At 32.6% G+C, this 21130-nt stretch overlaps 2 protein-coding genes across 4 annotated transcripts in view; both read left to right on the plus strand.

Moving 5' to 3' along the window:
- The window catches only part of Hydr2 (abhydrolase domain-containing protein 2), a 12343-nt gene extending 10693 nt beyond the window's left edge, over window positions 1–1650 (plus strand). Inside the window, exon 15 of the mRNA XM_080170568.1 lies at window positions 121–1650. Coding sequence (XP_080026694.1) covers window positions 121–157 — 37 coding nt within the window. The 3' untranslated portion in view covers window positions 158–1650. The remainder of the gene's footprint in view (window positions 1–120) is intronic.
- Window positions 1651–1688: 38 nt separating this feature from the next.
- The window catches only part of LOC145327048 (uncharacterized), a 45248-nt gene continuing 25806 nt past the window's right edge, over window positions 1689–21130 (plus strand). Inside the window, exons 1-20 of one of the 3 annotated variants that reach the window (XM_080170561.1) lie at window positions 1689–1720; window positions 2409–2543; window positions 6484–6538; window positions 6790–6826; window positions 7095–7220; window positions 7540–7592; window positions 7869–7931; window positions 9353–9424; window positions 10403–10528; window positions 10948–11046; window positions 11265–11366; window positions 12494–12539; window positions 13393–13502; window positions 14059–14121; window positions 14805–14916; window positions 15465–15495; window positions 17765–17807; window positions 19729–19837; window positions 20049–20109; window positions 20563–20645. In XM_080170561.1, the coding sequence (XP_080026687.1) occupies window positions 2426–2543; window positions 6484–6538; window positions 6790–6826; window positions 7095–7220; window positions 7540–7592; window positions 7869–7931; window positions 9353–9424; window positions 10403–10528; window positions 10948–11046; window positions 11265–11366; window positions 12494–12539; window positions 13393–13502; window positions 14059–14121; window positions 14805–14916; window positions 15465–15495; window positions 17765–17807; window positions 19729–19837; window positions 20049–20109; window positions 20563–20645 (1509 nt within the window). In that variant the 5' untranslated portion in view covers window positions 1689–1720; window positions 2409–2425. Of the gene's footprint in view, window positions 1721–2408; window positions 2544–6483; window positions 6539–6789; window positions 6827–7094; window positions 7221–7539; window positions 7593–7868; window positions 7932–9352; window positions 9425–10402; window positions 10529–10947; window positions 11047–11264; window positions 11367–12493; window positions 12540–13392; window positions 13503–14058; window positions 14122–14804; window positions 14917–15464; window positions 15539–17764; window positions 17808–18565; window positions 18609–19728; window positions 19838–20048; window positions 20110–20562; window positions 20646–21130 lie in introns of all 3 variants that reach the window. The other 2 variants (XM_080170559.1, XM_080170560.1) reach the window with 2 other exon arrangements.

The following is a 21130-nucleotide window of genomic DNA, read 5'->3' on the forward strand; positions in this document are numbered from 1 at the left end:
ATGTGCTTTTATGGATGTCGTTATTCTTGATTAAGATTAATTTACTTTTTAATACAAAATAACTCTTAAATTTTTTTCAGTATACTATTCCAATTTGACATAAAAAATCCTTATGTTCAGGAGACCTTTAAAGGAAATGAGCCAGCTAACTCAATAATCATCAAAATCAAGACAATCAACGACGACCAATAAGCTGAACCAAGAACCAAAAAAACAAAAACAAATGTTGCTTAACTCCAAAAATTGTCAAACATCTTACTTAAGTCAAGTTGTCTAAAATTAATAAAATATTCTAGCCATGTTGTAAAGACAACTAATTAGGTAGTTTAAATATAATTTTTTAACACCGATAATATATAAGATGCAACCACTAATAACTAATAATATCAAATTTTAAAAAATCTTCAAAATATTTTTTTAAAAAATCTCCCAACTCTAGTCATCATCGAGAACATAATTGGAAGTTGGGAATTTTTAAGAAGCCTTTAGCTGAATTATTTTTAAGTTTGCATTTAATGGTTAATTTGTATTCTGTGCCATTTAAGTTATAGGCTTATCTATTTAATCAAATTATAAGCAATATTAATTTTTAGTCATTAAAATTAATTTAAAATTATGTTTCTAAAACATTTCTTATTCTCATGTTTTTACAAAAAAAAATAATAAATGATGACAAGGCGAATTGTTTTTGCTGCGCCATTTAAAATTAAAATTATGATTTAATTTCTAAAATTAATGATCTGAATTAAATATTTTGTCTTTAAAGTTAAACCAAAAAAAATCTTTGAACATAAATATGAATTATTTCAATATTAATTATTTAGTCTGTTTTTTAGCCTATCGATCAATTTAAAAATCTATGAAAAAAAATATCTTAAAATTCTAGTTGATGTAAAATTCTTTTGATGTTAAATGATAAAAAATATTTTCTTTAAATCATTTTATTGTTATGATTTAATTATGTTATGATTACTTGTTGTGAAAATTTAAATTGGTTAATTTTTTTATTTTTGATCTCTTAGAAATATAAATGTGTTATTTCATATTTGCAATTATGAAAAGTATTATTTCTCTTTTATTAATGTTATTTTAAATTTTTTTTTTACAAAACATTTCTAATCTTTTTCCATAACATCATTTAATTTAAAAGAAAATATTATAAAACATCATTTTCAAATAAAAAAAGCACTAATTTGATAATAAAGATAATCGGTTTTAGCCCTTTCGTGACTACGCCTCTTAAGGGGCGTTTCGTCGTATTGTCACAGTAGATTTCATCCTATTTCTAGCCACTGCGGGGGCTCTAAGCCTGCGGGGCAATCACCTTACCTAATTTAAACTTGAAACAACTTACCAATAGCTACTGTAAAAATACTACGAAACGCCCCTTAAGAGGCGTTGACACGAAAGGGACTATACCCAGATAATTAACAACATCATTAACAACTATCATATTTATTATGAATTAAAGTATTACATCATTCCTCAACATGGATTTAGTACAGTTCACTAAAATGTTCCTGGTAACGAGTATCTCCAAAATTCGTTACCAGGAATATTTTTCTATGTACTGCACTATATCCCTAAACATCTAGCAAGTGTAATTTATTTTTATGATTTTTTTAATTTCAATAAATAATTTTCCCTTTTTTCTGTATGATTTTAACTATTTATAAGAAAATTAATTTCAGATGATAACAAAATGAAAAGAATTTGATACAGGAATTGAATTTTGATCCAGAAAAAAAACAACGAAATAAAAATAGTAGACAAAGATTTTTAATAGGTACCTACCTAGAAATGCTCAAACGTGAATAAAACTGTATGTTGTTCTTTAAGGGGATCAGGAGTGTTGTGGGTATTAATTTATTATCCCCCCATCCCTTTAAATCTTTCGGGGCAAAATCAGCAATTAAATTGAACCTGAAATATTGGAAAATTTATACATACCTATATAATGAGCGGGTAACCTTGGTTTTTTAAATAACACCAAAAGGTATGTGGGTATCAACCCATAAAATAAATGAAAAGTTAAATGTATGGGAAAGCCTTCATTAGAAGGATTTTTAAAAATCAAAGTATGTTTCTGACATGCGCTCAAATATAAATCTTTGTCTGCTATGTTCAATTTTTCGGATCTAGTGCAGTTTAAGGTAAAATGTTCCTGGGAACGATTATTTCCAAAAACTGGTTTACTTTAAAGACTATTAGCTGCCAGACGGCTGAACGTTAATGTTATTTTCGCACATCGTTATGAGCTGCATTTGAAGGTCTACAAATCGGCCAATAGCAACCTTCATGTCCATGGATTTTGGTAGATAATCGATAACAGAAACATTTTACCGTGAACTGCATTAGGTCCAAATATTAATCAATTTTTCGAATCTGAATTTAAATTCCTTGATTTTAGAGAAAAAAACTAACAATGGAGGAAACAGATTTTTTCAGTTTTTGTGAAGAGGATAAAAGAGAATGTTACAGACTTGATAATCTGTATCTACAGACAAAATCACATCATCATAAAAGCAAGGGTGTTAATACAGGTATTTATCAGGGATCTAAAGGGATAGGACAATGACCAATAAATTGATGTACATCCCCAATGGTGATACACAAGACTATCCCTTCTGTAGATTAGTGTTTAAAAGATTTAAAAACGCAACTAAACGAAATATCCAATCAAAATTCACTTTAGCCCCCAAAGTTGTTAAGACAACGAATAAGAAAACGTTATTTAAAAACTTTTGGGACTAATGTAATTAACAGTCCATTTTTCCCTCTCTCTCCTTGGTATTAATACTTGATTTAGGACTTCGTAAGGGGCGTCGTAGCTCAGTGGTAACGCACTGAGTTACGGTGATGAGAGTTCAAGTCCACATGTGGCAAATCGAATTTCTCAGTTGAATACATTCACGCAACTTTCCCTGGTTGTGTAAGAAGGGAGATTATTAGGTGGTTTGGATACTTAATAGTCACGTACATAATATCTGTACAACCCTTATCCCAAGCTCCTCTGCGGAGAGCGTCATTCATTACGGTGACTAAATTTGGGACACCTGCCATACTCGGCGAGGGAGAGGTAATAAAGAGTAGCTCCCTTGGGACAGCGGGTCAGGACATAATGTACCTGGGCGTGGTGCTTGATAGCCCTAGTGGCTATACAAAAGTGTCTCGTCCTTCTCCATGACTAATTAGGTCCAAACACTAAGAAACAATGGCTACACACACGACACACACATTTAGGACACCTGTCATACTCGGCTAGGATTAGGTAATAATAAGAAGCTCCCTTGAGATAACGGGTCAAGTCATAATTAGGGTTGGGCCGGATATCTGGCCAACGTTCGATATCCGGCAAATTACCAGATATCCGGCGTCAAAAATCAGCCGGATATCATGTAACCGGATAGTTTTAATATCCGATATCCGACCGGATATTGAAATTGACCGGATATCCGGCCGGATAACCGGCCAACCGGATATCCGGCCCAACCCTAGTCATAATGCAGTTAAACTTGGAGCTTAAACTGGTCCTAGTGGCTATTCAAAAGTGTCTTAACCTACTCCATGACGACTTAGATTAATCACCTTATTTTTTACTCTTCCTTTGCGAGAAAATGTGTTAAACGGTACTCCTGTAGTTTTTGCTTTCAATCAGTTTTAGTTAATTGTAACCTAACAATACTGTTTTTTTTTTCAATTGTACTTGAAATCTTTACCAATGATATATGATAATGAAGGAGTTATGTTATAACTTGTTTCTTTATCTACTAAGAAAGTGTGTCCCTATAAATATTTTAACTTATGATCGTTTTACTTAGGTACCTTCCTCGAATCAAACTCTGCATAAAAAGATGTTAAAAGATCGCAAAAAAATCGAAAATGCGGGAGGTGTACATTGTACAATGTTTGTCTGCCAAATAGGAATACCTATCTTGCAAACTGTTTACTGTAAAAAATATTAATATACTTTTTTATCTTACGTTGATTTGATATTTGATATAGGTAGATTTATTCGTTATGTAATTATATTTCAATGGCCATGAGAAAAAAAAATTCAAAGTGATATTTCTATTAAAAGTATTTAATAGCTTAAGATATTTGAAGTAGTGATCCTTTTAATATTTTTGTATAATATGATAAATATAGGTTAGAAATATACATTGATTTAAAAACTAACAAAAGTATTTGGATTTTAATTGCTAAATATAAATATGTATCCTCTTATAAATAGAAATATATACATCGAAAGAAAAATCATCATTTACCAGATGATTGAATGTTGAGTTATGCCCAAAAATGTCTATTTTCAAATATGTGATAGTAAAGTTATAATTTCAGAAAAATTCTTATAGGCGTAAGTTACTATAATAATGTGTGGTATGTAGTATTTTATATAACAACTATTTATTTGCCCCTAGCTTTTAGGGAAAGCCGCGGCAGGTCAGAAAATAGCCTTAAAATCCCTCTAAGACACTTTTAAAGCTTTCCTGAAAAGTACAACTAATTCGGGCCGGTTTTTCTTTAGATCTTAAGCTTTAGACAAAAACAAACTTAGTACCTACTATAACTCAAAATTATACTCAACATGCTGAATATTAGTAAGATAAGTATAAGTTATTTCCAAGTCTTAATATCTAAATCTATGTGGTAGAAAATTGAAATGTTTTTGAATAGGTATATGCTTTACAAATAAATGTAGCTTTATCACATAACAGAAAAAAATTATGATCTTTAAAAATTGGTTTAAATGCATTTCATGGAGCTTCCCCTCCTTTTTTCTCTGGAAATAAAACTACCTTTTTTTCAGAAGAAAAATATCCAAATCTTTTGAAGAAAATTATTTTTCCCGCGTCATGTTTTAATCACTTAACACTTTTTTTACATGGTAAAAAAAATTTTAATCAGGAATATTGTGACTTCAAATTTTCACTCTAAGGGAACTGTTGATATTAACTAATAATAATGAATTTCTTATAATTTTGTCTTTAATATGAAAATTGGGACCTTGCAGTAGCTTATGCCTTTGGTGCAGATAGTGGATGTCTAGCGTGAAAAGTACGAGCGGCGGAACGCTACAGATGGACGTTACTCAGTAACTATAGAGAAGCTATGCTTCTATCCTCAATGAACAGAGCTGGATCTTTAAATCGTTTAGTGGTGCTCTGAATTGGGGTGATCCAGTTCACCCTGGTTTGGCGCGGCAATGTCACTCGTTGAGTGCAATTACCGCGCCAGTACCGCGCCACTAGGTGCGCTGATTCGCCCATTCCATTTTGATTTAAAAATTGAAATCTAATAAAATCTAGGTGCGCCGAACTGGATCGCCCCGATTCAGCGCACCACTAAACGATTTAAAGATCCAGCTCAGAAGTTTATTTATACACAAGCACAATAATAATTTAATATCTACATAAATAGGATGGGTTAAATAGGATACTAATAGAAGATTCCTTTCCTTTATGGATTTTGAGGGAAGGAATCCACAACACAATAGATAATACAAAGTTATAAATATGATTGGCCTAGAATAGATATAATACAAGAATATTTTTATTAAAGGTAGCGTAGCCATTCTTCAAATGCGTCTGTCCGCTATAGATGCATTTGGCAATCCAGTTTTAGTGGAATTCCAATTTATACTATGTTTATGCATCCATTTATTTCTGAATAAAAAAACCTCAAAAAATGAAAATCGTTTTGATACTAAAGCCGGATTCACTCTCTGATAATATTTTATACAGAGAGAGATAGGGGACCATAGGGTAGTTTATTATACTAGTCCCCAAAGTATTGTAATAAGTTTTTCCTTTTCGTTGACTCAAAAGGTGTGGACTTTTAGTGAATTTTGATTGATTGGTTTAATAAGTTGGGTATCCAAACGTTTCAACCACTAATTGTAATCTACAGGAGGGATTATTATGTGAATAAACATTGGGGATCATCAATTTATCGGCCATTGTCCAATCCCTTGAGATCCCTGATTTTTATAAGCTTATTAAATCTAAGAAATTTTAAAATTAATTTTATTAAAAAAAAAATAATAAAACATTTTTTATATCAGGGGAGCCCCAACTAAAAAAGGGTTGGACGTCCTTGCTTTATATACTTTAATTTAAAACAGGGATGGCATATGTATTTGGTTTTTGTATATACATACTAGAGGCTAAGCTCCTAGAGGCCTCTAGAAGCACTTGAGGAGGGGGGAGTTGAATTCGTAACCAAATCTTTTATTTTAGATCTAAAAAGAAAAACCAAAATCAATTTTGGGAGGTTGATTTTTTTTGGTTGGAGGAGGGGGGGGGGATTTTTTTCTAGGGGCGATTTTTCGTTTGGAGTTGTGGTACCCTCTCCAAAACAGTTGTTGATTAGGACCTATGAGAAGCTAGCAGTTAGCGAGATCCTTTTGTACAGACACACAAACAAACATACATCCTGTTACTTTATTATAAGAATATCAATGAATGCAGTACATTTTTTTAGGTTCCAAGCCACTTGTGTTTCTGAATATTTCAGTGGACGAAAGCACAGGACTGATAAAGGAATAAAACTAGTTTTATTTAATATCAAACTTTATTTTTTGAGAAAATTTTTCCAGTGACCTATAGACAATGGACGATAAATTGATGTACTTCCCTAATGATATTCAATAAAATTACCCCTTTTGTAGATTCAATAAGAAGTCCCCAATACTAGAGTAGAGTAATAAATTGTCCAATGTCCCCTCCCTATCTGATTGTCTTCCTGCTTGGTTAGGTTCGAATAGACATGAAATAGTTTTATTGACTGAAAGGATATCGGGGCATTTCTACCAGAAAAATGTTACTCCAGGAAAATTACCAAAAATCAATATTTCCAGTATGGCTTCGAAACAGATTAATATCTGCTGGATTACAGCCTGTTCTCTGCCATACTAAAAAATAATGTATAGCATCATATCACAGACAATTTTCTACGAATAATAAAATGAAAGTCATAAAACTAAAACCAGGGCTAACAAAACTGGTTTACATTTTCATATCCGCAGAAATCTGTTTATAATACGAGGCGATAAACAAGTATTATGCTGATTATTGGTAAACAACTTTGCCGTTTCCAGTTTGGCCCTAGTGAAAGAAAGCAGTTACACCCGGCGAGGCAGGGATGGGTGGGTGGCACTGTACATTCCGGTCAACCTGGAGCACCAGTCACAGTACTGGCATAGTAACTGCATTTTAAAGGTAAATTTATCTTCTTCAATGCACAATTTATTTTTAGTTAGGTATTTTAAGTATGTATTACTTAGTAAAAAGGATATTAGAATATACGTGGATATTATGACTTGGGGAAAATTGTTGTCAATTTAGGTTGCTAACATGGACCTCATTTATTGGTCAGTTTGTTCATTCATAGGAGGGGAGGGGATGTAATAAAGGGGGTGGTTCTTTATTTTAGCCAGCTGTAAGTTTTAATTTCTTACAGTACATGATAATCTGGTGTAAGATCCAAGTAATATTATATTATTTTCCATTTATACATTCATATTTTTTTTTATTTCAGGCAATGAATTTTACGCCAGTCCAATTTAGAATTAATGATAACAAGTATTTAAGGTTAGTTTCTCTCAAAATTTTTAAATAGTAACTATACAAAACCAAAGTTTGATAAACGTGTTTTTTTAAAGTCTGTCTTAAGGAGGGTGTAAATTACGCGGGGAGGGGGGGGGGGGTGCTTTAAACCCTAAGGCGAATTACAAATAAGAGTTTTGTTAAGAAATATACCAAAATATTATTTATAAACAGGAAGATTCATAACATAGTTTTTTTACTTTTCTTTGATTGGAGACCTAAAGTTTTATTCAGTTGTCATAAAATTATTTACTTTTTTAGATGTAAATCTGAATTTGATGCCTTGAACATATTGATTCAGTTTCTGGCTCCTATAAAGTTCAGGTAATTTCAAATTTAGGCAATTTGAAAAAATGTTCCAGTATGGCTTCGAAACCGATTAATATCCACCGGATCAGAACCGGTTCTAAGCCATACTGAAAAATCATGTATATCATCGTATTACAGACATTTCTCCACAATATTAAAATAAAATTATAAAATTAAAACCAGTTTTGTTAGCCCGGGCGATGCGATAAATAAGGAAATAATAAAAGTTAACAAACAAACAGACTTACACAACGAGGTTTCGAGTAGTTTCTCAATGGTTGTATAAATCCCGTTCAATTAAGTGTTTCAGGTTCTTATCCCGATAATCATTTATGATAGGAATAATGAATGTATAAGTATAGATGTATAACCCAGACAACTACCTGTTCCAGTGGTGGGGACCTTTTTCGTCTGCTAGCAAATTGCTTTCTCCTCTTATGTAGCGACTTTGCAGTGTCCCCACCCTGAGGACATACAGTTATTTAGCCCCTACCCCCTCCTTCTTCTACTATGATACAAGAATCAATTTTAGCAGGAATATACAACTCATGTACCACATCAAAAAACACTTATGCTATGCTCCTAATGATAGCTTTATCCTTGTCAAAAAGACAGTACAGTAAATATTTTTTCATACTTTGGCAAAGACGTCCAAGGGTGGGGGTAAAGGGGTATTTACCCCCCTCAAACTTTGAAACCACTCATTTAACCCCTCTCAAATTTTTTTAAAATACATTAGTTTACCCTTTCCCCCTAAACTTTTTGAAACCCTAAATTTTAGCCACCTCTAAAATAAGAAGCTTGGACGTTCCTGTACTTTGGTATATAATTTTTGAATAATATTATCTGATATTTTGAACTGGCCTTCACTGAATAAAAATATTATTAGATGATAGAGAACTTATCTTTAAATAATATTTTCCTTGCAATTTATATCCTTATTGCTAAAATAACCCAATAAAAAGCTACTTTAAAGGAAAGACACCGCTATGACTGCTGAAAGACTGCCACAAGTAGACCAAATACCCCATATTTGAAACCTTTCATTTTCAATAACAAAAAAGTTAAAGGCATCTTAAAATGACATTTTAGGGAGTTGAAAATCATTGAAATAAGAAACTGTAAGTGGCAGTCTTTCAGCGGTGTATCTCCTACAGACTTCCTTTAAATCTAAATAACTTATATGGGTTGCTTTACCCTTATTTATTCCTTCCTTGCACTCCCTTTCAGTAGCTTAAAACCTGCCAATGACTAAATTAGAGCTCTCATTAATATTAACTTTTAATGGAACAGTTTTCAAGATCTTATGATTCAGATATTATTATGGCCTATAAATAGGAAAAGGCTTTATAAAACTGGTTTTTAATCCTATTATTTTTCATTTTAATATCTGCGGAAAGCTGTCTATAATATGATGCGATAAATAACTATTTCAGTGTGGGAGGTGTGACGTTGGTAACCTACTCAGAGAAGGATATCAAATATCTTATGAAGAAAATTTCAGATTTCAGGAAAAATATTGTATCATGAAAATAACAACAACATTAACATGCAGAGACTAAAAGGGATAAGACAATGAATGGCCTTTGAACTGATGTATTGTACATTAAGAGATATAAGTTTTCCGGAATTGTAATGTAATTGTAATAAAATTCGTTTTTTGTATAATTCTTTATCTAAAAGCGGAAATACAAATTAAGTTAATTAATTTTGGCATCCGTGATTGGTGGATTTAAAAAATCTGCGCTCTGATTGGCTGTCGTACATCATTCAACCAATTAGAGCGCAGGTAGTTTAAAATCCACCTATCCTATTGGTCAAAATTAATTAACTTAAAATGTATTTCCGCTTTTAGATAAAGAATTTTACAAAAAACGAATTTTATAAAAAATCCTTAAAATTTGATGCAGATTTCAAATCTACTCCCTACATTAAAATTCCGGAAAACTTATATCTCTTATTGTACATACCAAAAGATGACACTAAACTTAATGAACCAAAATTCAATAAAAGTCGCCAAATTTGTAAAGCCAACGAATAAGAAAACGAAATCATAAAACTTTAGGGACTTGTTTAATAAGCAATCCAATCCCCCCCCCCCCCTCCTTGTGAAATGGTTCTTAATAATGTTTGTGTGGCTTCTTATCAGGCTATATCCGTGTGTGTTTCAGACCATTAGATATTCTTGATGCAACTGTTAAGAAGTTTAGAACAAATACTGTATTTAAGGATCTGGCTAACTTCTGAACCGATATGGTTCTCCTTTACAAGTGGAGAGTCGGCTCTCCCTTTTCATGAAAGAGCCCCTAGAAGTGTAGCCGCTAGTATGTAATAATATATTAGAAAATGAAGGCAGGCGGACTCTTTCATTGACAAGGGAATCATTTTTAAAAATGTCATGATGGACGTTCAGACAATGTGATTTATAGAGTAGATACGCTAGGTACAGATTAGGATTTTTAAAATGATACATTATTATTTACTAACAGTTTGACCCAAATATTCTTCAACATTGTGTCAGATTTTCTGACTGTTCTGGGCGTGTCAACATTCCCCAGAGTTCCAGCTTCCCTGCAGGACATGGTCACACAGTACTATCCAAGTTTATCCAGGTAGGATATGTTACAAAGCTATATAGAAATTTTATTGGTGCTCTCCCTCAAAGCGCTTGTCGAGCTCTAACCTTTGACCCTTATTTTTAAAAAAATAAGAGAGGGGGGAGAGTGGGATGTCCTATGCCTAACCCCATCTTGGCCCTAACTATGCTATGGCTTTTAGCCCCAGTGGGGTGCAAAGTACCCAAAATGTCCCAATTTATTCTGACATTTTAAAACGTTCAAATTCCCTCCCCCCCCCCCCCCTGTTTTAAAATTTTAAAAATAATTGAACTTGTGTATAACTAAACATACTTCTTAGAAGCTATATAGAAATTTTCAGACACATGATTACTGATAACTTTTTCATAATCACCTTCACTTAAGATAAACTTGAACTTGTGATGAAAACCAAGCTTATTAATTTTTATTTTTAGAATGTTGAATACAAGTGTAGAAGTGTCGAGGGTTATGGCCTATATTTTTGTTCAGAACTGTCAAACATTTCTTTTTGAAGGAGAAAGAAAAGAATTTAGGTAAACTTATTATTAATGCCCGTATTAGCTAAATCGATCCACGCCGTTTACCCCACCCCCTCTCTTCTTACTGGATGAACGAACTGACCAATAATTTAGTTCCATATTAGCAATCTAAAATGACAAACATTCTTCCCCTGTCATAATATCCAATCCACGTATATTCTATATCCATATATTTGTGAATATAAGAATATTGACAAAATTATCATATTCAGTGTTCTTGAGGAGTATTTTACAATGAACTATGAAATCAAACTTGACGAGGGAAATGAAGAAAATCTTACGCTTTATGTTGGTGATCTCAATCTCAAAGTTAGGTAAACAATTTCTAGTATCACTTCGAAACTGATTAGTATCCGGCGGATTAGAACCGGTTCTCAGCCATACTAAAAATTATGTACAGCATAGTATGATATCCAGTTTTCTCCGAATATAAAAATGTACAATTATGAGATTCATTAAACAAGTTTTTGCCCGTGACTTTGGCATCTCGGGGCTAAACAAAATTGGTTTTAATCTTGTAATTGTACATTTTTATATCCGCGGAAAGCTGTTTGTAATACGATGCCTTAAATAACTATTATATTCTAAAGCTACTCTATAATTCACATTGTCTGCCCCGTCCATCAGTTAGTAACGCTATGGAGATGTAGACGGCTAAAATTTTGTTGTTAAAATTTTTATATACCAATAAGCATTCAGTACATAATTTACTTCGATCTGTCATTCATGCTACAAAAATATAAATATCAAAACATATAATAACTGTTGTGAAAGGTTTTGTGATTTTTATTTCATATATTTTTTTGAGTTTTGGTCACTAAAGATCAGGAATAAGGTATAGCCAATAAGCGAAATAAATCTAGAATAATATATGTGGGGGGGGGGGGGTGGCAAGATTTAAAAGTTGTCAATTTTACTAAGTGTATAAAAATCACGTACAGGTTTCTTGATTTTTTTCCGAATTAATTTCGTTGTTGGTATAAGCTGACTAAAGATCTGCTCTTCAAATCCCTTTGTCCTTATTTCCATCCAGGCTTATCTTGTGCTTCGCTACTTTTGGATGTTATCATCCTTGTTTTTCTTGTTATTAGTTAAAAATAAATTTTTCTAAATAGAGTACAAACAAAAATAATTGTATTATAATACATTGATCTAAAGGTATAAGCCAATGACTGATAAATTTTTGTAAATCCCCAATGATGATACACAAAATTAACTATTCTGTAGATTACTACTAGTTGTTAAAACGCTTGGTTCCTCAACTTAATGTACCAACGAATCAATATTCAACAAAAGTCCTAAAAAATGTTAAGTCTACAAATAAAAAAAACTTATTATAAACTTTGGGCTCCTATAAACAGTCAAATGTCCCCTCCCTCCCTTATTATAAAATATCAAGTAATTACAATATTAATCATGAGAAATATTTTATTTTATTTAGTGAAAATGATCTCATAGATGAAATTTGTGGAAAAACTGGAATTAAGGTGAGTGATTAAAATATACACTAGGTTACAAGCACCAGTTCTCGTCCAATCACATATTCTTGAAAAAAAAACAAAGCATTTGCTTAATTTTTAAACACAATTTTCATTTATAATATGGTTCAACAGCCAAGTATTTATATTTCCATTGTTATTTTAGAGATCAGAGTTCAAGATAAAGATGTGTATGCACAAAGTGACTGGAGTTTTCCTTGGATACTGTTATCTTACCTTGTCATAGTATCCACGTTTATTCTATATTCATTGTAATTTTAGAGATCAGAGTTCAAGATAAAGATGTGTATGCACAAAGTGACTGGAGTTTTCCTTGGATACTGTTATCTTACCTTGTCATAGTATCCACGTTTATTCTATATTCATTGTAATTTTAGAGATCAGAGTTCAAGATAAAGATGTGTATGCACAAAGTGACTGGAGTTTTCCTTGGATACTGTTATCTTACCTTGTCATAGTATCCACGTTTATTCTATATTCATTGTAATTTTAGAGATCAGAGTTCAAGATAAAGATGTGTATGCACAAAGTGACTGGAGTTTTCCTTGGATACTGTTATCTTACCTTGTCATAGTATCCACGTTTATTCTATATTCATTGTAATTTTAGAGATCAGAGTTCAAGATAAAGATGTGTATGCACAAAGTGACTGGAGTTTTCCTTGGATACTGTTATCTTACCTTGTCATAGTATCCACGTTTATTCTATATTCATTGTAATTTTAGAGATCAGAGTTCAAGATAAAGATGTGTATGCACAAAGTGACTGGAGTTTTCCTTGGATACTGTTATCTTACCTTGTCATAGTATCCACGTTTATTCTATATTCATTGTAATTTTAGAGATCAGAGTTCAAGATAAAGATGTGTATGCACAAAGTGACTGGAGTTTTCCTTGGATACTGCTATCTTACCTTCAGAGAACACGAGGCTGCCCTAAAAACTCTTAGGAGGTAAAAAACTGAAATTTTAGGGCTTTTAACACAAAGTCACCTCTTGAACGCTAATAATTCACCCTCTCTATTTTGAAATAAAGTGAATTAAGGGAAGTGGTAAATTTTTGGTTCGTATGTATAATACTGTATCTCAGGTTAGGTTATATTGTGTACTTTGTAGCCCCGCAGGGGCTAGGTATTATTTTTTTTTTAAGGGGGGGGGGGAGTCTTTCATGTTTAACTGGTATTTTTTTTGAGAGCAACAAATTTTACCTCTAAAGATGTGGTTGTTTAAAAATATTGTATACTAATTACAAAATCCTTAAGTTTTTTTTTTAGATAGATTGAAAGTAAGGAATAGGGGGGTCCATTCCCATGCGGGGGACGTAACCCTGAGGAGCTACCCATTCACCTAACCTGCCGTAAAGTAAACTAACTAAAAACATCCCCCTCCTATCTTCAATTTATCTTTAAAATAGGATGGGGGGGAGGGGGGGGGGATTGTTGTGCTTGACAAATGACAAGTTACTTTAAGGTTTAAGGGTATACTTCACCTATTTTTTTGTTGTTGTAGGATGAACAATGAAGTATTGTATGGGAGTCATATGAGAGTTGTGTGGCATAATAAGCATGTCATAGGAAGGGCTTTTAAAAGATATTAATTAAAAATATTTCTTTACACTTTAGTTGCTAAGCTTTTACAAAATTGGTCCGACAGTCTGTTTCTTTCTCTTTCATTTTTCTCTAATTTTAACTCTCTCTTTCATTTTATTTTTTATAAAATGTGGGAGGCGGATGTGCCACTTTTTTTTACCTGACTTAAAACGCATAGCAACTCCACCCAAAAAAAAGAGTCAGAGCACTTGGATTTGGCATGTCATTTGCTTTAATAAGTTACAATGTGAAAAAAAGGAAGGATCCATCGTTTTCCTGCGAATTTTTTATACAATGTTGACTTATTTATTTTCAAAACATTTTCCTTGTTTGAAATATTTTTAGTGTTTAGGAAAGATAAAAGGGAAATAAAGAAATAAGTGTTCTTAAAAAAATTGTCTACTTTGGCGAGAAAAGGCAAAATAAAAATTTGCCATAAAATAACTATTTTCTTCACAGTTATACATTGTAACTCATTAAAGCAACTACCTTGCTAATTTCTAGTGTTGTAACTCTTTTTTTGGCTAAGTTCTTTAGGGTTTTAAGTCTGTACTTGTGTTAAAAAGTGGCACATCCGCCTTCCCTCTTTGTACAGATGTTATGAAAACGATTGGCTGTAATAAAAAAAAATTCCAAGATTATTTTTCTTAAAAAGCCTTAATAAACAGGAAGTGCTAAAAGTAATGCCAACCTGTATATAAAATACCTACCTAAAAATGTTCATCAAAAACAGCTAAATGAAATATTCTCTGTCTTTGGAAAGGTTCATTCTTGTAAGGTAAAATTAATTCATTTACATCTGAAAGTAACAGATAAAATCATTATTTTAATGCAACTGAGGCAAGAAATTTTAGAATTGGACTGAAGTTTCTTGTCAAAGACCTATTTTGAAAAAAAGACATTTATGATTGTAATGCCATATCTCTAAAACAAAAAAAAAATAAACAAAAATCCTTTTATAAAAGTAACAGGATCTGTATCTGTTTATACAGAAGGATCTTCCTAACCGCTATTTTGGAGGAGGGTACCATACCTATCAAGAGAAATCTTCTCTTAAAAAGAATTACCAAAATATATCAAAATCTATAATTTAAGTGGGAGCCGACTCCCCCCCCCCCCCCACCTCAAGTAGCTTGTAATATTTTAAGAGAAATGTATATTTTAGAGTCAACCTTAAAATATATTCTACAAAAGATTATATTATCGTATATTCTCTCCCTTTTTTTCGATTTTTATGAGAATGAACTTATAATGTACTGCTCACTTTGTCCATCCATGATTTTTGTGCTTCGCTTCTTATGGATATTGTCATATTTGTTTTTCTAGGTCCAAACAGATAAAGATGGTTTCCATACAGGTGTTGGCTTTGTTCAATACGACAAGGATATCAGTGCACATAGGTAAGATATTGTACCTAGTTGTCCTAAGAATCATGGTTCCATACAGAGCTGGATCTTTAAATGTGTAGCCGTTGGCGTCAGGGATAAGGGATAGGAAACCTGGCCATAAATTAGGTCTCGGCCTGGTTTTGAAAGGGATCATGCAACTTTTACCATTTGCCTAATTTAATGACCTTACTGGCGGACGGCTCATATTGGCTACCGCTCTAAACCAATAGTGTTCTGTGATTTGGGCTTGTTTTGTATCAACCAATCACCAATTGGCGGAGCCAATTGGTGATTGGTTGATACAAAACAAGCCCAAATCACAGATGGCGGAAATTTTAGAAGCAGACAATTATAGAAAAAATAATGATTTCGTCTGCTACAAAAAAATAAATATAAATGGTGTTAGATCACATTAGTTTAATTATTAAATCTGCTTAGAGTTAAACATTAAAAAAGGGCCACATAGAAAAAAACAAAAATAACGGGATTATTTTTTTGGAAAGAAGGTAGCTACGAATTTTCATTTGGTAGTTTATAAATTAGATGTTGTATTTTGAATTTTAAAAATTTAGTACGGAAATGATACAACACCTTCACCCTAATTTTTGTACAATACAACACAGTACAGATATATCATTACATTATATCCAGTATAGTATCCAAAGAACTTGATAGAATGTTACCCAAGTGCATATTTATTTATTTATTTTGAATTTTAATTAGCAATGAAATTTTCAAATAAAATTTTTACTCATTAATAAAAAAGCAAATAATACAAACTAAAATCTGTCTGAGGGAAACCCAACGATAGCTTTCTGACAGTTCAAATTACCAAAGTAAAAGATAAAAAATTTTGGGAGAGAAAAAACTTCATTTTAACAAAAGCCATTAATATATAGGTTTATAAAAAGTTATGTTTTTTACTTTAAACTAGCTACCTGAATTTGATTCTATACTTTATCTACACACACACACACACACAGCTTTTTCATTAGCATTTTATACGAACCACTGCGCTATCCCAAAACTGGTTTATTAGGCTAGAAATAGGCCTAGGCTTGAAATAGGCCTGAAATAATATTTTCCTACGTTTCCCATCCCTTATCCCTGGTTGGCGTTGCCGTAACCGTAACCGTGGCTGTAGCCGTTTCCGTAGTTGTAGTTGTAGTCGTAGTCGTATTCGTAGCTGTAGCTGTAGCCGTAGTCGTCGCCACAGTGCTGCTAATAAAACATGGATTTTTAAATGATTTTACAGAAGTGCAATGCCGGCTATCCTAGAATTATGGATATCTAAAATCTTTTATGGCCCACCTAAAAATAAATTATTTTCATCAAAGAAATGAAATTATATTTTATACAAAATTACTATTTTAATAACACATTTTAAATGTTTGTAATATTTACATATTATTAAGGGCAAGATCCAATGTAGTTGGTATGGCTGGTATGGCCTATATCGTGCCGGGGCACGGCACAGCACGACATTGCACGCCCGGCCAATTGCCCAGCACGGCTGGACAGACAGCCACTACACACAAGACAAAGGGAGAGTCCAATAAATTCAATATAAATAAAGAAATACATTCGATTACTAAAATTTAAAAAATGTAATCATATTCCAACCTTATCAATAATATTGCAGTAATAAATCCCCAAAAGAATTTAATTTAATTTAAGTATATTTATAGTTTTATCATATTAATTTCCTAAAAACTGTCTCTTTATGTACATACTTTATTAGTATTACCCAATACCCATACGTGACGGTTCAATATTAACTAATCATTCCATGCCCGTACGTTATTTTATACATCATATAAATAAACTACATCCTAACTTTTATAATTTACTTTTATTTTATTATTTATAAAAAACACAATTAAAATATTTTTATGATAGTTTTAAAATAAAATATTCCATGCACGTACAATTATTTATACATTCATTTAACAATTATAATTTACGTTTTCAATGGTTTTACGTTAAAATTATCAAAAGTAGCTGTCTTTGTGGCTTTAGCAACGCTTTAGCCACACTAACGGACTGTAGCTTCTTTTAGCGTTGCCAACCACGACTACGACCACGACTAAGCGTTGCCAATATGATTTAAAGATCGCATTTTTTTTTTGTGGCCACGGCAACGCGTGGTTAATATGATTTAAAGATCGCTATTAGGTTGGTGGCTGTAACTCTGACCACGACTACGGCAACGGCTACGCTTTTAAAGATCCAGCTCAGGTGTTGGTTTTGTTCAATATGACAAAGATATCAGTGCACATAGGTAAGATATTGTACCTAGTTGTCCTAAGAATCATGGTTCCATACAGGTGTTAGTTTTGTTCAATATGACAAGGATATCAGTGCACATAGGTAAGATATTGTTCCTAGTTGTCCTAAGAATCATGGTTCCATACAGGTGTTAGTTTTATCAATATGACAAGGATATCTGTGCACATAGGTAAGATATTGTACCTAGTTGTCCTAAGAATCAGAGGGGTTCCATACAGGTGTTGGTTTTATCAATATGACAAGGATATCAGTTCTCTCATAGGTAAGATATTGTACCTAGTTGTCCTAAGAATCATGGTTCCATACAGGTGTTGGTTTTATTCAATATGACAAGGATATCAGTGCACATAGGTAAGATATTGTACCTAGTTGTCATAAGAATCAGAGTTCCATACAGGTGTTGGTTTTATCAATATGACAAGGATATCAGTGCACATAGGTAAGATATTGTACCTAGTTGTCCTAAGAATCATGGTTCCATACAGGTGTTGGTTTTATCAATATGACAAGGATATCAGTGCACATAGGTAAGATATTGTACCTAGTTATACTAAGAATCATGGTTCCATACAGGTGTTAGTTTTGTTCAATATGACAAGGATATCATTGCACATAGGTAAGATATTGTACCTAGTTGTCCTAAGAATCATGGTTCCATACAGGTGTTGGTTTTATAAATATGACAAGGATATCAGTGCACATAGGTAAGATATTGTACATAGTTGTTCTAAGAATCATGTTTCCATACAGGTGTTGGTTTTGTTCAATATGACAAGGATATCAGTGCACATAGGTAAGATATTGTACCTAGTTGTCCTAAGAATCATGTTTCCATACAGGTGTTGGTTTTGTTCAATATGACAAGGATATCAGTGCACATAGGTAAGATATTGTACCTAGTTGTTCTAAGAATCATGGTTCCATACAGGTGTTGGTTTTATCAATATGACAAAGATATCAGTGCACATAGGTAAGATATTGTACCTAAATGTTCTAAGAATCATGGTTCCATACAGGTGTTAGTTTTATCAATATGACAAGGATATCAGTGCACATAGGTAAGATATTGTACCTAGTTGTCCTAAGAATCATTGTTCCATACAGGTGTTGGTTTTATCAATATGACAAGGATATCAGTGCACATAGGTAAGATATTGTACCTAGTTATACTAAGAATCATGGTTCCATACAGGTGTTAGTTTTGTTCAATATGACAAGGATATCAGTGCACATAGGTAAGATATTGTACCTAGTTGTCCTAAGAATCATGGTTCCATACAGGTGTTGGTTTTATCAATATGACAAGGATATCAGTGCACATAGGTAAGATATTGTACCTAGTTGTCCTAAGAATCATGGTTCCATACAGGTGTTGGTTTTATCAATATGACAAGGATATCAGTGCTTTATAGATAAGATTTTATGACATTAAAATCAGAAATATTGTAGAGATGCTTCGCTTTTAACATTGTACCTTATTTTCCTAAGCACCACTATATAAGTGGATATTATGACATAGGTAAAAAATAAAATTGTCGTTAATTAAGGTTGCTGGCATGGGCATCACCTTTTGGTCAGTTTGTTCATCCAGTAGGAGGGAAGGGAATGGGGGATCGTTATTTTAGCCAGCTACAAGTTCCACTTTATTAGAGTACATGATATTGAAAATCTGGTGTAACATCCTAGTAATAGTTATTTATTGCATTGTATCATAGACAGCTTTCCACGGATATTAAATTGAAAAATCAAAAACTACAAACCAGTTTTAGTGCTATAAAGTTGATGCATGGTCTGCCTATACCTGGTGTAACATCCACATAATAATAAATCCATTATTTTAGTGCTATAAAGTTGATGCATGTCCTGCCTATACTTGGTGTAACATCCACATAATAATAAATCCATTATTTTAGTGCTATAAAGTTTATGCATGGCCTGCCTATACCTGGACAGCAGGATCTGTATGTCAGTATCAAACAAACTGAATCACAGAGAAAGGGTTCACAACACAACAGTGGACAGGTATATTTTTTTGTGTAAAAGCAACAAGGAGGGGGGGACCTGTTCTGACTTTCAATTCGGACTTTGAATATCAGCCAATATCGTCAGAAATATAACACAGCCAAGTCGCTACAAATTGCAGAAAATAATTTTCTAGTAAACGAAAAAAGGTCCCCAGCAATGGAACAAAGTAGCTGTCAGGGTTATACATCTAAATTTATACATTTATTAGGCTGATAGAAAGTCCGGTGATTCTTCAACAACATCTCCTCAGCTAACAGTAAATGTTACAGGTATTACATATCTTTTAAAACCCGCGACTGTGACGCAACACGTAGCACATTCGCTCGTTGTCGAGAAGGTGATAGGTTCGAATCTAGGCCCGAAAAATGGTCCCTACTGCACTGCTATATCATGTGCGCGACATTAATAGTTAAAGTAGGAGGAATGCCTTGGCCAAAAAAAGGAAAATTTATGTCTGAAGCTCAAAGCTTTCTGTAGACTAGGAGTTGTGCTTTTATGCTTAATGAAATCGCAGTACATTCACTGTCATTTTTCATGAATTTTGATCTATTTTGTAAAATACTTGGGAAGAAGGTTCATTCTTTGTTATTTAAATAAAAGATAAAGGTGAAAGTTAATCTTCTTATACACGGTGTATTATATACATCTATAGATGAAGAATTGTAATATCAAATAATATTTTTTGTCTTTTAATAAACTAGCAAAAAAACTTTTACTTTCAGGAAATCACAGTGCAGTTGATCTCGAGAGTATTTTTCAAAAGTTCAACGGCTATGGGAATGTTGAATTTGTCAAAACCTGTAAGGTAACGTTTTTAGTACCGAAGCTACTCTATAATTTAAAAATATCCGTCCGTATGTGTGCAGCTGCTAGAGAAGGATGAGGATTCTTGAAAGTTGGAATTTAAAATAATGGATAGAGAATACACTTGGATAATATTGACAGGGGAAAATTTGTCGTTAATTTAGGTTGCTACAATAGTCCTCATTTATTGGCCAGTTTGATAGTAGAAGGAGAGGGATTAGAGTAAAGGAGGTGGATGGGAGGTATCGTTATTTTAGCCAGCTGCAAGTATCAGTTTATTTACATGAAAATCTGGTGCAACATCCAAGTAATAATAATAATATATCTATTTGTAAACTTGTACTTTATAGAAATAAGAAAATGCATTTATAAAAATATTATTCTCATCAAGATATTCAAATTATTTCTGGATGAGTTGCACATTTTAATATTTTAAAAGAAAACTCTCAACTTATTTTTGTAATGGATTTATTTTTACTTGGATCT

This window comes from Acartia tonsa, chromosome 8 (genome assembly GCF_053477335.1).
Source record: "Acartia tonsa isolate MP-2025a chromosome 8, ASM5347733v1, whole genome shotgun sequence".
NCBI lineage: Eukaryota > Metazoa > Arthropoda > Copepoda > Calanoida > Acartiidae > Acartia > Acartia tonsa.